At 47.2% G+C, this 18,119-nt stretch overlaps 1 protein-coding gene across 1 annotated transcript; it reads left to right on the forward strand.

Moving 5' to 3' along the window:
- Window positions 1-1,106: 1,106 nt before the first annotated feature.
- On the forward strand, window positions 1,107-17,913 carry LOC121837987. The gene is made up of 2 exons (XM_042293934.1): window positions 1,107-1,463; window positions 17,525-17,913. Exons 1-2 carry the CDS (start codon window positions 1,173-1,175, stop codon window positions 17,897-17,899), a joined length of 666 nt encoding a protein of 221 aa, XP_042149868.1. The 5' UTR covers window positions 1,107-1,172; the 3' UTR covers window positions 17,900-17,913.
- The last annotated feature ends 206 nt before the right edge of the window (window positions 17,914-18,119 follow it).

Raw genomic sequence — 18,119 nt, forward strand, 5'->3', positions numbered from 1 at the left:
TTTTCGCTTGTCTCCTCTTAATCCTCTGCTTTTCGATTCCATTACCTATCTTTATCTAGTCTGGTGTATTTTTTATTGCTTCTAAGTGTTTCTATTCCCTTCTGCGCGTGATATTCCTTGCAGAGATATAGTTTTTGTGTCTTCATTTTGCCTTTTTTGACGGGAGTGCCGACAGACAACACGCCGCTTCGCGCGTCGTTCCCCGGGTGAGGACAACCGTTGCTACCGATTCCTATCGCGTTGTTAGCTGTTCATTTTGGTTCATTTGACCCGCGTGCAGTCGAGAGGAGCCGTTTATGAACACCCCCGTACATGTCATATGGTAGGCAGACCTCTGAATCAAAAATCGCGACGCGAGAGCCGATTGGCCGAGTGCGGTGCGATTTAGCCGCCCGCACTCGCTTCGTTGACTCTCACTGTAGCGTGTGCCTTCGAGTGCCGCTTACTTGACTAAGATACAGCACACCGCTGTATCCTCTGTTTCGTTTTCTTTGAGAACCTCTCCAGCTTCTGTATAATTAAAAGAAATTTAAAAATATATACTCAAATGTGACTTTGCTAGCATGTTGCATGTGGATTCATGGTAAGCTAATACAGTCATAGATCAATTATTTATTAAAACAACATACGAGTAAATACTTCCACGTACTTTTCATTTTTTGTTTCTGAATATTTATCTTAAGAAGGGATATTTTCACAACGCGTACACAGCGTTATAATAAAAGTGTAGACAAGAGATTTTCGAAATTTTTGGTTTAAAAATTTTGTATAACAGTTTAAAACTAACACTAAAAAAGCGTTATCGTCCACTTATAAAATGTAATACTGGGTACGCGGCGTAAAGTAACAATATTTACCAGGATAAAAAGTGAGAAGCACGTGGCAATATTTACTCGTTAGTTACCTAATTAACTGATTAATCTGGCTTTATTACCTCAATGAACACAGGTATGAACATAAATGAACATAAATTAACACACTCGCCCAATGAACACAGGTAACATGCAATCAATAGTATCTTTGAGTGTGTATTTATATATTTATTTTAATAAGTTACCATTCACTTTGTACTATGCAAGATGACCTTGAACAAGCACACAAAAGTGACAAAACGCGGCGGACCCGACAGAGGGGGAAGAAGAAGAAGATGGGCTCTACGACAAGTAGCGGGAATGCTCGACGAAGACCACTTCCCGGGCACGGAGCTGCCGCAAGCTCCAAGCAGGAAGTCGGCCCCACGAGGCACGTTTCTGAGGCAGGACCTGTTGATAGAAGGACCGCCTTCGCCGCTCCTTCCGTACAACCCGCTCCTGGTGACTCTGGGCTTGGTCTTCCTGCTTGTGCTGCCCCTCGTCGTCTCGGCTACAGTATACCTCACCATAACCAACCCACTAACGAACCCCGAGACCGAGGAACCAGACGCCGACCAAGTGCTGCCCTTATACATTCACAAGGCGATGAAGGTGAGCAAGTACAATTTTTTTTATTCATTGCAAGCTGTTCCTGAAGAAGTCTGAAAGCACGCGACATCGTGGAACAGCTATAGACCAGTGTTGCGGAATGAGCACCCCCATTCCATTCCAATTCCATTCCGGGGAATTAGAGTTTTCGATAATTCCATCCCTTTCAACTGCTAGGAATGGGGACACTGGGCCCATTCCCACTCCTGGAACGGCTGAATCGTTCCATTCCATTCCCCTAATTCCTAAACGTTAAAAGCGCCACTTGACTGCTGCATTACGTTGCAGGGTTGGGCAGAATTATTCAAAGATGTATTTGGAAATACAAATACTCGGATAGATGAAAATAGTTGCTAAGATACTGATTCTCAAGTCTCAAATATATCTGCAAAAATGTATCGCGATACGTATCGGAAATACATTTTAAAAAGAGGCAAAAACTTTTTGGAAAACAAATACAAGAATACATCTTAGGGAGGGCAGAAATTTAAATCTGATAATGCAATACATTTTTCAAATTTCTTTGAGACGCCAACTGAGGTGAGGCTTTAATTTTGAAGTAGAGGCTTATTTGTTTTTTTATGTCCAAGGTGTTGCCTTGAACACGAAACTTTACCCACGCTGCTGTATTAAAGGACAGTATGTACTTTCGTTGTAGGTGACCTCGTTGAAGACCTCGTTGAAGTTGCATTTGACGTCCGTACTTTCGTTGTAGGTGACCTCGTTGAAGTTGCATTTGAAATTTTTGAGAAAACTGAAGCACATGTCTTATCTTCTGTTACGGTTGAAAAATCGATACGGTAGCATCCCTGTTGTGACGGTCCTTCCTGCCGACTCTCCGCCTCCAACGCATGAATGGCAGTCTTCAAGTTTCGCCTAGCATCATTCAAACAGAGACCTCGTGGGTTGCGACCTGAGATGGCCAGCACAGGTGCGAGCTCTCCGAGAAACAGCGCACTCGAGACGAGTCGCAGGTGTACGAAGTCTGGGTCCGCACAGCGAGGCCACCTTAGGCCTCCTTCCTGGGTATCGGATCACCAGAGCAGCGGGTCACGTTCACGTCTGCTGATGACGTACACTTGAGCCGTTCAATATTGCAGGCGCAGACGCATTCGGATATGTGCTGAACTTCACTGGTGAAAGCTAGGCGCCCCCCCCCCCCCCCCCATTTCCCCTCTGTTCTTTGCTTTGACGCTTGTTTTTTTTTTGTATTGCATTTTTTTTTTTTTGCGTATAAGTCTCTTAGGGCCTTACTTGGGTTCGCAGATTCTCGCTCATTTTATTTCTGAACAACCGACTCGATGTAGCGAAAAACTAACAAAAAAAAAACAAAAAAAAATACAAAGAATTCGGCCCCATTCCATTCCGGACCAAAGGCATCTAATTCCATTCCCATTGCCGCCATTCCATTCCCATTCCATTCCGGGGTCGCGCAAATGCGGAATGATTCTGGAATCATTCCAACTCCGGAGTGGCAACTCCTCAACACTGCTATAGACCAAATAAAAAAAAATAACACCCGCTTGCGTTCAATTTGGATACGCCGCAAAGTGGCGTGCGCAAAAGACACCGTAATAAATGACAAGTTTATCAACTGTATGCGCCGAGGAGCTGAGGGGGAGGAGGAGACAAGAGGGGACGTCAGAACGCCGAGCGCTGATTGGCTGGATTAGTGGGTAGGCCTAAAGCCTTTGTCTCCACTGCACTCGTTGTACGCGTTCGAACGAAGAACGCCGGCCGTCCGGAGTTTGCCTCTCACATCAGTCGGTGGCAGGTTAAGCGTTCAGGTGATGCCCCCTTCCCACCTCTTTCCACTTAAGCGGACCGAAAGTGGGGAGGAGGCGACCTGCTCCACCGATGACGCCAATTTTGCTAGTGTTTTTTTTTGTTTGTTTGTTTGATTCTAGTGCATTTTTGTGCTCGGCACGTCGCATCGGCCGGGTCTTAGTCGACATTTTAATAAACTTTTTGCCAAATTATCTGAGCATCCAAGAGAAATATCGGGAACGTAGGTACATGCGCTGTGCGTGCTGGCGTCTCCAACTGTAAGTGTTCGAAAGAAAAAAGAAATCGCACTTCGTACGCGCGTTCCACGAAAGCTCTATTTTGGTTATTTACTTAGAATTTTTTTGTATAGCAAAGGCGAGCGCGTGCAGCGCGTGTACCTACGTTCCCAGCATTCTCTTGGATGCTTTGGTAATTCAACAAAAGGACGCCGCCTATAGCTGGCTCCGAAGCAAAGCGCCGGCCAACAGATCGGCCGGGGGCGGGTTCGAATCCCCGATGATGTGCCTTCTATCTAACGAAGGCGTGTTGTAAAGAAGTCCCTGTGTAGCTGTGATTTCGGAATGCACATCGAAAGATCCCCAGGCGGTTGAAATTAATCCTCAGTCCTCCGCTGGGGTGGCCAAATGACCTTCGTTCTTTTGGCACGTAAACCCCAGATTTGATTTTGACTTGACGTTTTATTCTGCATTGCGGACTCAGCAGAAAAACAAAGGATAAGAGGATAAAAAAAAAGTTAAGACATAAATTTATAAGGTGCCGACATTAAAACTTTCACCGTGTTTTTTTTTAATCAAAGGAATTCATTTGCTTCTTATTAACGATTCTTTATTTATATATGTATTTAGGTAAAAACTCTAAATTGATCTACTAGTAATACTGTTATATACAATGTTTAATACGAGGAGAGTAACATATTTGAAAGAGGGAACCAAATATATGGCTTCTTTATGTCTGCTTTTGTCGACGTTGCTTTTCACCTCATTCTGATGCTAAATCCTACTGCGCAGAATATCACCAAAACTAACGAATGTTGATAATTCTTTTTTTTTTTCATTTCCTAATGACCAGATATTCTTCGCCCGAGACAGCGCGCTGAGCAGGGCCCAATTACAGATAAAGATGGCTCCTTCACGATCCTTTTTGCTTTTGAATCTTCCAACGTATTAAAGCAGATTGCTGAAATTTTGTAACATTTGCTTTTCGACTCGAACTTGAGGAGGATGGTATGATAGTTTTCTTTTGTGAGGCGCTCGGATAGCCCGCAAGTTTTCTATTGTATTTGGCTTAGAGAACTCTCCATGGACGTTTATGTGTCCTAAGAATCCTTGAAGAGCCCAACAATTATTTTCACGTTAAATGTACTTGATATTTTTAGGGGCGAAGGGGTATTCACACGAGGGAGAAATCCCGGGGATTTCTCCCCGGCACGCGCATCCCACGACGAAAACGTCAGGCTTTGCGATGTGCAAAAGCCTCGCGTTTTCATCTCGTGATGCGCGCGTGCCGGGGACAAATCCCCGGGATTTCTCCCTCGTGTGAATACCCCTAGGCATAGGGGATAGTCATGTCCGTATGTCTGTCCGATGTCCGGCGTCAGGTGCTCGTGCTCACGAGCACGTGAGCACGTGCTTCCGTGCTCGGGTAGGGCAAAAAAAAAACGCATCTCCACGTGGTGAATGATTGTTGATTGGGGCGAAGCTCTTGTGGTGCTTGTCTGCGTAGATGGTGAGCCGCAGCATGCCGAACCTTTCGTTCGTTTTCATCCATGTCAGAAAGAGAATGTGCGGTATGGAACGTGGTTATATACGCATTTGAGCATTTGACCGCAGCGTTACATGGATGAAAACGAACGACAGGCTCGGCAAGCTGCAGTTCAGCGTCTACGCAGACAAGCACCACCAGAGCTTCAACCCAATCAACATCATTCACCACGTGGAGATGCGTTTTTTTTTTTCTTTAATAGTAATTACCATGAACAAATTTTGACAGGGTATATTTTTCTCATTGCAAAATGACGGTATGAACGTGGTAGTTGGAGTCAAGACGCCAACTCTCTCGATACGTAGCCCAATATTGAAACTATAAAAGTGAATTTAGGGACGCAGGCCCGAGTGAATCGTAGTCAGTTAGGGCAACGCTAAATGTAAACTATATAGATTCCCCAATATTGATTTTGTTTTCGAGATGAAAGCAATAGCGATAAATGCCCTGTCTTTGTGGATATTTTATTACTTTAAAGTATTAGTGTCGCCAATTGACGTCATCTTTCAAACTAGGCAATTAGGGCGCTCGACCTGGAATAGCGTTCACCTTGAAATGCTACCGACTCGAAATCCTCGGTACATATCTCATCAGTATTTTTGTTTTGTTTTTGTTTACCGTATTGTTGCGTTGCCAGCCTAGCGAGACGCAGGTGTTTGGCAGCCGGCCAAATCTCTTTGAACGTGTCCTGCCGTAGCCCACGTCACGTTTTAAAGCTAAATCAAAGTTAGCTTCAGCAAGAACGGAATTCTGCATTAAAGACGAACTATCAGTTGTGAGGAGCGTTCGTCTGCAGTATATGTGCGTGACTTTACTCACTGTTTTTTGTGCGCTTTGACGTTACATTGAATCGCGGATCAGTACCGATTGCCGTAGTTTTCGACACTCGTGGAGTTGTTCCCTTTCAGTTACTAGAGGATTTGGGGAGAGACACTCGGGAAAAAGAAAAGACCGGTATACGAGTCACGCCGTTTAGTCAAACTTTTTTGCGCACAGCGTGTTGACAAGTAGATCAAGCAGCATCGAAGCAAGCTAGGAATCAAAACAAAGCTACACGCGCTGCACGGGCGAGCGAACGAAAGCTCCAAGCACATATCCCTGGAGATGATCACGTGTTACGCCACCGGTATTTTGCTCTCCATTCGGGTGGCTAACGTGGTCTCTTCGGCCTTCGACCGCCTGAGCCCACGCTCTCGAACAATACCCGCGGGCAGAAATTAGCCGGTGCCCCCATATGGCGAGGATTAAGCCCCGTGACTAGCATAGAAAGAACGCCGTTGGAAGGGTAAACTAGGGTGCCTTCATGTGCGCTTTGCTTAGGGTGGAGACATCTGACCATTTTGTTCCGACTTTTACATTTATTTTTTGTTGAGAAGCGCGTGAAAGAGCGTGTCCCTGCACGCGTCTGTGGCGCTGGCTGTGGTATGGCGACATTTTGTTTTCGTCGATTTCCTTGTATTTTCCCCGTGAGTGCGTGCTGTCGGCATCGGGTATACAAAGGGTGGCATCACTCTAAACAGAAGGTCATTGAGGCACCCTAGGGTAAACGCGGTCACTGAGAGCTTAGGAAATCCTGGGCGTGGCCTATGGGGAACGAAAGTTCGTCTGCTCCTTTTACAGGGGCTGTGGTGACGTCGGAATGCCGAGCTCTGATTGGCTTTGATTAAAAGGATAGTGAATAGACCTCAATGCTGGCTGCTCCGTGGTCTACCCACTATGCTTCAAGCAGAACCAATCAGAGCTTGGCGTCCTGACGTCACCGCAGCCTCCGCAACAGAAGCAGATGAACTTCCGCTCCGAATTATGTTCATTAGGTTTGCTTCGTGATTTGTTGTTCGGCGTTCTTCTCGGCTAATGACGCCATTGGCTCTGGAACAATATTTGGATGCGCCAATGGCTGTAGACACTTCAAACAGGCGCCAGATTGAGCCGCCATGGCCGACCTTCTCTTGTTTTACCGAGATGCAGAGCCAGTGAAGCGGGCGTTGACGAGCTTCCTAAAAGGCCTATGCTGCACTCTTAGGAAAAATGGTCAGTATAGTCCTCCCTTCAGAAAGGGAGAAACTTTCATCCCTAAACCAGGGGAGCAAAAGTTTCTCCGTCGCCTGCATCTCATTATGGCGGCCACGAATTGAGCAAATCTAGCTCAATAAGGCTTAACGAGAACGCTAAGTCTATCGTAGGGAGCGAGAGGAGCAGCAAATAAAAACGTAACACGAGCTTTCCGCGAACTGTATTTATTTCCAAAGCCGGCTTCCCCCTGCAGGTAAAGAAACTTACGTCTCGAAAGCATGCAGTCACTCAGTCTTCTCGTCGTCAGCACTGCGATGTTAAACGGAGACAAGCGATACCCAGTTACTTCGTGCACTTTATGTTTTACCTTTGCTATTCCTCGTGCCACAATTCCTTGGTCAACCGCACATCACGGAGGAGTGGTAAACCATTCGCCCGCAAAACCAAAGGCCGCTCTCAAAAACAGCAAATCCCAAGCAGCCTCTTGGCTCATTTCAGCACGGTAACACGAAATGATGGCATAGCCGCATAGTGTAAAAAGAGGTTAAATCGCTTGCCACCAGATAGCACGGTCAAGCAGAGTAATCGAAAGTAGTTAGGTTAGGGGGCGATAGGTGCCGCCCAATTAATGTTATACAAAAAAAAAAAAAAAAACATTTTCATTTTCTCACGCCACCGTTCCACTTCGGGATCTTCGGGAGCCTCTATTATACGATAGGAGCTTACCGTTCAGACCAGCGTTCCAACATGACTATCTGCACGTCGATCGATTGCACGTAATCCCTCAAGTGGTCTTAAACTCTTTAAGGTAACGTAAAGCGGAACGTCAACCTGCGACACTCCGCCCTCTCCGATCACGGCCCGGCCAGCGGCATCAAATGCCCGACAGCTTACGTCATCTCATCTTGTTACACCACTGATATGCGAACACACATCGGCAAAAATTCCAGTCTTTTGTTCACAACGCAGAACACCGCCATCACGAAATTGCTGCTCGGTCGCCGACACGCAGAAATACAGAACCACGTTGATTGCCGGTTGGCACTCGGCACGGGAAAACAGAACCGAACTCAGCACGGAAGGCACCCAGGCAGCCGGCAGCAAAACCTGCCTGTCTTGGACGCAGTTCCAGCAATTTCCATAACGTCGAGAACGTCGACACAGTTCCGCGTGGTTCCAATACTGTAGTTCCGCGTGGGTCCCACAAACCAGAGACGGCCATCTTACCATGTGTATGTAGCGCTGCTAGGACAGCTCCGAAACTTCGCTGTTTCTAGCGGCTTCATTTGCTCGTTTGATAAAATTAGTGATAAAAACGTCAATGCAACCAAAATGTTCTCCACGTTTCAACTAGAAGACGGAATTAGATTCGGCCTTCGCTGCCGCTTAAGCTCAATCAACTAAACAACATTTATTAAACAACGTGCGCGACGTCCTCAAAAAACGAAACCAAAAGAAGATGAGTCGGGAGGGCGAAAGCTTGCTCCCGTCCGCCTGGAGAAGGAGAAAAACGTCTCGTTCCTCCCTCCTTCTCGTGTCCGCTTGGCGGCGCGTCAGTAGGAGGGAGGAAGACGCGCCGTTGCTACTTTTTTCCTCCATTTTTTTTTAGAGTTTGGGAAGAAGGACACAGTATCGCCTAAAGTGGCAATAACCTGTCCTGCTGTGGTAATGATGAAGTGAAGCAAACGGAATAAGAGGAAAAACATCTGAATTTCGGTTATGGCGGCGTCCATGCACAGCTGCCAGAAAGCGTCTATAAACCAGTGTCGACTATTTGGTACTACGTCGTCGAGCATAGCGGAGCTCGTGCAGTGCTTCAACGCTGTCGATGCTAGCACGAGTGCGTGCCAATGTATACGCAGTTCTCTCGCAGTATAGTGCGGAGCTGCAGCGCTGCGGAAGCCACGCTATGCGGACAGATGCTGTGGGAGAGGAGGTGACGAGAACGGGATGGGGACGTCAGAGCGCCTATCTCCGATTGGGAGGGTTAGCGGATAGCAGCGAAATCTTTTGTCTCTACTCGTCGTTCGAACGCGTTTGAACAATGAGTAGAATTACAGGAGGACACTAAAGACTGCACTTAAGACGTGGCACGCAGCGCATTCCTGCAAGCAGCGTGCCACGTTTTCCTTTTTCACACGGCGCCCCGTCGGTGACATCATCCTCCTCCACTGCGCAGGAGCGGCGAACCCCGCCGGCTCCACGGCTTCCGTGACGATGCATCTGCGTTGCTGCGCTTTGCTTTGTGTTTTATTTCTGAAGCGCTACCGCTTGGGACCTCGAGCGCCCCGGCGGCTTGCGTGACGAAGCATCTGCGTTGCTGTGCTCTTGGTCAATGGGAATTTAACTGCCGTTTCGCTGCTAGAGATGGTTACAGACAACGCCGCCTTCGCTCCACGGGACAGCTAATGCTTTCGCGTTAAAACGCAACTAGATTTGTTGCTACCCGCTAATCATTCCGATCGGAGCTCGGCACTCTGACGTCCCCGTCCCGCTTTCATCACCTCCTCTCCCACAGTTTATGTCCGTATTCTCCGTTTCACTCCTAGTCGGACAGCAACCGAATCTACAATACAATCAGGCAGTGCCATAACCGCATCGGCAAGGCGCCTATTGTCTTTGTCCGTTTGGTATACGTCTGAGTAACCCAATCACCCACAATAAATGCGCCACGATCTTGCGTTTTTTTTTTGTTTTAACTCTGCGCGTGATTGATTCTGTTGGTGACAGCAAACCCACAAAAGGCAACGGATGCCGTGACAATGCACTTTTATCTCAGCTTGATTAGCTACATCGAATCGTAGCGTCGGGTGAGGTTAGACTTGATGTGAAACGGAGTACAGCATCAATGATGTAGCGCAAGATGGCCGACGCCTGTAGGTACCCTTCGTTCGAGAAGATGAATATGAATGAGTTGCCTTCTGGTGGCGCTAAGTGATTCAAATCGTTTCAGTAGTTTAGTGTATACATACATGTTTTTGAAAACCGGAGACGGCGGACGAAAGAGAGGACAATCACGAGAAAGCGGCTCGACTATTTGTACCTTACTTGTTCAGAATGCCGAATCATCTTGTCACGTGAAAAGAGAAAGGAAACGTACCGATGCAAGATTGAAGCTCGTGAGTGGCTGCCACCGCCACGCGAAACTAATATGTCAATCAATGACTGTGCTGTGGTGGAAGTGTTCAGGATGTTAGAGATTAGTGTAAGAAACGAATTGTACGAAAAAGAATACGCTACAAAGTCCCGTAATATGTCCCCTTTGCCACTTCGGGAATGCGGGACCCATCTCAATGCGTATTCCGATCTCCCGAGTCAATCCAGGGACCCTAAACTGGGCGCTCGGCGAAAATGTCAACGAGATTTCTGACTGTCGCCTTTGCCCGTGATTGGCTCGTTACCTTGGTGCTAGCCAATCGCGGCGGTTGGAAATCTCGCCGACTTTCTCGTCGAATGTCCAGCTTAGAGTCCCAGCTCTCTCTGTGTCAAAGATGTCGTGACCGTTCTAAACCGTACCTGCTACACGTCGACGAGAAACACAATGGACTAGAAGTAAACTTGACCGGAGGGTCGGCAGGAGTTTGTCCTCATTGCGCTAAAGAAAAAGGATAAATAAGTGGCAAAGCACCGTCTTATAGCAACAACCGCATTATGCCTAACGCCCGGGCTTGGTTACCCAAATATTGATCAATTGCCGCGGCTACTCAAATCTAAATATTGAGTGAAAAAAAAAAATTGCATACATAAGCCAATAAACAGTGCAATAAAATTGTACAAGGATGTCCCGACGGAATGCACTTATGTCATGCCCAGATATTATGACCATAGTTTTTTTTCTTCTTCTTCGTTTTTAGTACGAGAATAAAAGAAATAATAGTCCCTATGCAGCAAAAGCAAAAAAAATATATATATATATCAAGCCGTTTTATTGAAGCTGTCAGTCAATGAGACAGATTTCTAAGATGTTTACGTTCTACTATTCCCATGCCGTACCGCATGCGCTCTAATCTGCAGTATCTGCTTTAGGGCATTAAGACGGCAATTCGGGCGGTTTGAAAGTGCGCTTTTCCTGATTCGCATTAAATGCCTTCTGTCCTTGTCTTCTGGTGTTTTAACTTCAAGACCGCTTTAGGGAGTTCCTCCCTAAGACGTCTTAATGCGTATGTATGATGTAGTGCCATACAGGAATAGCAGTTTCAACCCGGCGGTTTGCTTCTGTTCTGATCCCGCGCATAAGGAACTACAGGGTTTTCTTTTCTTGCATTTTTTTTACAGAAACCTACACTCAGAAACTTTGAGTATATGAGAAATTCGCAACTTAAAAAAACAGCTTTCTTAACAGTTTCATTGCACTCTGTGTAATGGCTTATGTGTACAAAACTGTGAAACCGCCATAGAACGCTCAGAAACAGATTGTAAACCAGAATGCCTCTCGTCGACACCCTGGGCATTGCATTGCGCGGTGCGGGAAATTCTGGGGCAGTTCCGCTGTACGCTCGGGCAGGCTCGTACCGTAGCCTCCAGTATTCTCATCTCCAGCGACAAATAAGCGAACTTGGGTAAGTTACTGTTCAAATGTAATTAGTTAAAGTTACAGTTATTCTCCCCACAATGTAATGAAGTTATGGTTACCGTTACTTAAAAGGAAAACTAACGCGTTACTGTTACCGTTACAATGGCAGAGTCACTTAGTTACTTTCAAGATACACTCGTGCGCTCGTTTTTACGATACTAGTGTTTAAAATGTACAAAAGAGAAGCAATGCGATGCAGCACAGCGCTACTATCCTTAAATGCGAGTCAAAACTCACACCGGGGCGCTTGTGAAGAATGGATGAGGACTTTCGGGCCGCATACTCTTTCCTTGTGGTCTCTGCAGCGAGCAGTGAAGCTATTCCCACTAAATTTAATCGGGTTAAAGTGCCTTTCATACCTTGACCACAGTAACGGCTGCCGACCGTCCCACGTGATGCGATCCGTTTTCATCACCCTGTTTCTCTTTTAACAAATAATGTTTTACATGGCTGGAGCTGGCCATGTGCGGTTAGGTGCCTGCAACGGAAGTCGACAGGCCGACTTCTAGTCCAACGCCGACGCCGCTCTCGTGAATTTCTTCCTCGAGTGGCTACGTGTAACTCCCGGCAGGGGAGAAACATCACGTGTTCAGACATAGAGCGGCGCTCTGTTACGTGAAAGGAGCGCGCTCCCGCCTCTCCAGAGAAAGAGCGAGAGAAAGGCAGACACTAGAGAAGAAGAGGAAGCAGACTCTGACTCTACCGCGAGTGTTGGGTTCTCTAGCTGGCGGCAGGGCTCTGCTCGGCGCTGCCGCGCTTTGTTATCTTTCGCACGCTCCATCTACTGCGCCTCGAGGCCTGACCGAGCATGATACTACAAAAATCGTGAGGCGGCACGATCCCGTCAAAAATCGTAGAAATTGAAGCGTCCGGCAGTCCGGTGTCTGTTTGAACCCCGGCCAAGCAAACATCACGATTTTCCTCCTCGTTCCGTCCGCTTTTCGGTGACCTCGGTTCTTGTTAGACTTGACGCCACACGTCACCTGCCAATGCTGTCCATCTGTTCTGCAGGGCCCTCGAACTCTTGGTCGTGCTCCAAATTTTACTCCATCTTACTCCAGGGTAAGGGTTTTGTACCTTTGCATTCGAAAACCCACCCGCGTCCAGCGTCGCTCTATCTGTGTTATCACGTGACACGACCCGCCGGAAAGCAGCTCGGATCTATTTGGGTAAGGGTTCGGACACCCCTTCCCTTTCCCTTTTTCCGGACCTGAAGAGCTGAGGCGACCTTAAGCGATTGACCGAGTCAACAGAGCTCGTGAGTTAGTGGCTGTCCGGACCCACGTGATTAGCATGTTCAAGGCACCCATGAAAGAAACGGGCAATCTTTGGCAAAAAAGAAAAAAAAAATCTTTTTCCGGCAAGGAAAAAAAAAAAAAAAACAAAAAAAAAAAAAACGGACGCCAGTGGAGCGCCGCACGATTTATGTCGGAGTCATATCGCCTCTTGATTTTTGTACTATCCCGTTTGGACAGGCCCTCACACTCCAACAGGCCCTGAGAAAATCGCGTTTACACTGTAGCCGCAGAAGATGGCACCCACACATAAAGATTGAAACACATGTAAAGGAAAATCGCGTTGCATCGCACCGCTGCGGCGTGGCGGAAGCATTTAGAAACCGCCAATGACAGCAAGGGTTATCATGTTTACGGCGCTCGGCGGCACGATGCGACGCGATTTTCGCTCACATGTGCTTTACGCTTAAAACATCCACGAACAACCCACGCGCTTTCCTTGCAGGACGCAGGACTTCACGCCATCCAGTTTCCACCAGTGTAGCGGAACGGGCACCCCCATTTCATTCCAGTTCCATTCCGGGGAATTAGAGTTTTCAATAATTCCATTCTTTTCAACTCCTAGGAATGGGGACACTGGGCCCATTCCCACTCCTGGAATGACTGAATCGTTCCATTCCATTCCTCTAATTCCTAAACGTTAAAAGCGTCACTTGACAGCTGCATTACGTTGCAGGGTTGGGCAGAAATATTCAAAAATGTATTTGGAAATAAAAATACTGGGAGAGATGAAAATAGTTGCTCAGATACTGATACTCGAGTCTCAAATATATCTGTAAAATGTATCGCGATACGTATCGGAAATTCATCTTAAAAAGAGGCAAAAAGTCTTTGGAAATACAAAGACAATAATACATTTTAGGGAGGGCAGAAATATAAATACTGATAATGCAATACATTTTTCCAATTTCTTTGAGTCGCCAACTGAGATGAAACTTTAAGTTTGAAGTGGAAGATTTTTTTTTTTTTTGGTCCCGAAATTAACTTTTTGCAGGCTTGGCACTTCGGCTTGAAGGTAGTGGTTCAGGACGAAGAGTCCTCAAGTCAATGGGTTTAAAAAACGTTCCATCAAGAATTGACCGCGGCATCCTGTCTGGCTGACCAGTGATGCGAAAAGACTTCGACCTCTAAATAAATTCCATCAAAACATCAACACTTCCCTGTCCAATAAGGGCGCACCTGTCAGCACTGATCACATGACGTCACGGTGGGATGAACTAGTATTCTTCAATCTGTAGGTGTTGCCTTGAGCATGAAACTTTACCAACGCTGCTGTATGAAAGGACAATACGTACTTCCGTTGTAGGTGACCTCGCTGAAGACCGTGCAGGCAGTTGCATTTGGAATTTTCGAGAAAAGTGGACCACCTGAAGCATTCTGAAGCACATGTTACGGTTGAAATATCGATACGGTGGCATCCCTGTTGTGACGGTCCTTCCTGCCGATTCTCCGCCTCCAACGCATGAATGGCAGTCTTCAAGTTTTGCCTAGCATCATTCAAACAGAGACCTCGTGGATTGCGACCTGACATGGCCGGCACAGGTGCGAGCTCTCCGAGAAACAGCGCGCTCGAGACGAGTCGCACGTGTGCACAGCGAGGCCACGTCTGGCCTCCTTCCTGGGTATCAGATCACCAGAGCAGCGAGTCACGTTCACGTCTGCTGATGACATACCCTTGAGCCGTGCAATATTACAGGCGCAGACGCATTCGGATATGTGTTGAACTTCACTGGTGAAAAGCGCCATCGCCGCCCCCCCCCCCCCCCCCCCCCACCCCGTCCTCCCTCTGTCCTTTGCTTTGACGCTTGTTTTTTGTATCGCTTTTTTTTTTTGCGTATAAGTCTGTTAGGGCCTTACGCGGGTTCGCAGTTTCCAGCTCATTTTATTTCTGAACAACCGACTCCCTGACTGGTTCGGTATAGCTGAACGTGAAAAAAAAATATAAAGAACCTGGCCCATTCCATTATCATTCCATTCCGGGCAAAAGGCATCTAATTCCATTCCCATTCCATTCCCCTCAACATTGCCACCATTCCATTCCCATTCCATTCCGGGGTCGCGAAAATGTGGAATGATTCCGGAATCATTCCAACTCCGGAGTGGCAACTCCGCAACACTGGTTTCCACATGTGTACACATTTTCTGCACACTACACATCACAATCTGTTCTACCACTGCCTTTGCCACGTTAGTGCGGCAAAGGGGAGACTTTTTCAATCGTAACGTTTTCTCTCTCTCTCTGCTTATCATACAGACGTACAGACCGGTTCATTATAAGGATGAGGAGGGGATCAGGTAGCCACACGATCTGGGGCTGGATGATGCAAAAAACCGCTGGAATCAAATAAATTCGAAGAAATCGGAATAATAATCGTGTTGTACGTATGTTTATACCGCCGGAAGTAAGTAAGTCTTAAAGGGGAACTAACACCTTAAAGGTCGTCTTTTTTTTTTTCTTGTCTAAAACGATGCAATTTATAGTCATGGACACGCAAAAAATACCACAGCGCGAAAAAAATTTTTCCACGCGCGCACCTTTTCCTTTTGGCGCTCTTCTCTCCCACTCTTCACCTCCTCGCTTCTTTTGATTTGTGACGACAAAAATCATGAAAGTTAAAAGCTTCGTAAACGACATTTCTATAACATTTAATAACGGAATTCGTAAAACATGTTTTTTAACACAATTGCGAACGCACTTTGGCCCTTCTTTTTGAAATACCGAAAGTCGGAGTCCGGTGTGATGTCGCCTCCTGGCTTTTTATCGACTTTCGGAAAACATGGCAGCACTCGACGCATGTAGCCGGTGATGATTGGTGAGTCGGGGAATCGGACGAAGTTGTCTTTTTTAAGTGCCAAACGACCTCTAAGACTTGGAAAAGGAAATCGTGAAAGGACCAAACGAACTGGGTTTGGAGTCTGTTTATCGTAGTTTCGGTTGTGACTTCGCCGGGGCAGCCTTTCACGCAGAACCGGCGCGGCGTGGCCCCTCACGTCACTCACAAAAGTCCATTGCGCGTTCTCTTCGACCTCACACCGTTTCAAAGAATTTGAGATCGCTGAAAGGCCCCTAAAAGAACTTCAAACTTGAAAGTCAAGCGTCGTCTGCTGGCAGCGATAGGCGGCAGGCACGGAGGAAGCCGGTCGGGTATCCGGTTTCGAATACAAAAGAAACTATGATTTCGATGAGTCAGTGCCCCTTTAAGGGCGTCTGGTGTCTCAGCTCTCATGGCCTCCTCTCTACTCACAAAGCCTGGCAGTTCGACGACGGAGCCTTTAGGGCCGCCCACACTAGCGAGAAAACGCGCGTGGCACGCCGATCGCGGCAAGTAACAAAATGTCGCCGAAGCACAGTCAGCGCCACGAGCGCGTGCAGAGACACGCCCTTTATCTTCCCGCTTAACCGATTTATCGGCGCGCCGGGCGCGTTTTCTCGCTAGTGTGGGCGGCCCTATAGAGTGCCCGGTCGCAGATTTGGAGGGCGGGGATCTGGTAGCACAGAGCATTTCACAGGGAGCCTGTAGTCAGCGCGCAGTTTTGCAGTGGCGAGGACCCGAAATATGGTTTTCAAACCCTACGAGAAAAGAAGCGGTAACTCGACAAACGCGAGAAGCACGAGCGGACATTCCATCGTTCCGGAAAAGTGTGTTTTGGCGTCTCGCCGCAGCGGGGCGCCCGTTACATGCCTCTTGTCTGTCGCGCTACCTTTCCACTTTGGGCGGCCGCGTCTCGTGGCGATCTGCCAGGATTTGGGAATATAGAGGAAGTTATGCAGCTGTATATGAGAAATTTAGCCATTGCAGTGAAATTGCTAGCCTGGGGTTTTTAACGTGCACCGTTAATTAGTGATACACGACCGCGCACCTGTATAATGCTCATCCAAATCGAAAAAAGCAGAAGTGGGGATCGCTTCCAGCATTTTCGGGCACTTCAGCGCGAGCTTTCGATACATTTGCAGCATTCGAGCTGAGGTGCGCTAGCCCATTCGGCCACCAATTCCCGCATTGCTGCTTCAACGCGGGCACCATGTAAATTCTGGAGGCGCTAGTAATCGTGATGACGCAGTGGCTTTGAACTTCGCGATCGAGGCCGCGACCCCCGCCTTTTGAAAGCGGACACTCGTTCCGTAATCGCAAGCAGCGGGCACACTTCTGGAGGGCCGCTGGAAGGGGCTTTCCCAAAGTCAGATAGTCGAGGAAACGAACAAACGTACGCTCGAGGGACTTTTTCAGTAAAAAGGAATCAAGAGGAATAAATAGTCAACGTGCCGACCAATCTGGGTGGAGCACGCATCTAGTCTAGCCCCATGTTGCTGTATAAAAAACTGCGAGCTAAAAACATACCTTTTGTGTAAGGGTAGTCAAAATATTAGGCGCTGAAGAAAACCAGTCTTATGCGTTCGTCCTTACTTCAAACTCCTTTTGCATGTTTACGTTCCGTCCATTGAAATGCCAAGCGAAAGAGCCCATGTACACATAACAAAAACAAATACAGCGCGAAGAATAGGACAAGGTACACTGGTAACCGACCAGACACAGCGCTGTGTGCAGTCCGGGATAGTGCTTTTATCTCTATCCCCCTACGCGAAGGTTATGAGAAAAACAAATAAAGAAAAACAATTATTTTCTCTTTTTTAGGGGGCGCCAAACACACTTTCGGAACTCGGACAGATGGCTCTACCAGATCACTGGCAGGAAAAATCTTCTCTGCTTCCCGACGAGGGACTTTCAACAGCGGATCCCACGTGGTACTCTAGGGCTGAGAATGCCACGAGGAATATACCAAGGTCTCGCAACGGGAAACACTCCACCAGTTCAAGGATGGATCCGTCAGTTGGCGAGGAATACGACGCTGAGCATCGTGTGGATAGACGGTTGCACAATGATCCCAAGAAAACCGTCGACCGTACAACTTCATGGATGCGTCTGTTCACTAGCAATGAGCGGAGCACGGATGAGACATTTCCAGAGCTCTTCAAATTCACCAGGGTTGCCAGGACAAGAACTCCTTAGCCAAGTGCCTATTTTATCAAGATTAAAGGCAACCAGTTGGAGTCGGATGAAGAATGAGCCCTTTTATTCTTTTACACAATTTTCATGTCAACAACTGCAGTTTCCTTATCATATATTTTTGTATTGGTAGTATTGTTCTGAAAAGCATAAAAGTTACGCTTCCGTTCAGCCTTCGACTTCGGAAGTGCTCACAATTATTTATAAACATTTTTCCTCGACC

The sequence above is a fragment of the Ixodes scapularis genome, unplaced genomic scaffold, assembly GCF_016920785.2.
Source record: "Ixodes scapularis isolate PalLabHiFi unplaced genomic scaffold, ASM1692078v2 PGA_scaffold5__190_contigs__length_132052651, whole genome shotgun sequence".
NCBI lineage: Eukaryota > Metazoa > Arthropoda > Arachnida > Ixodida > Ixodidae > Ixodes > Ixodes scapularis.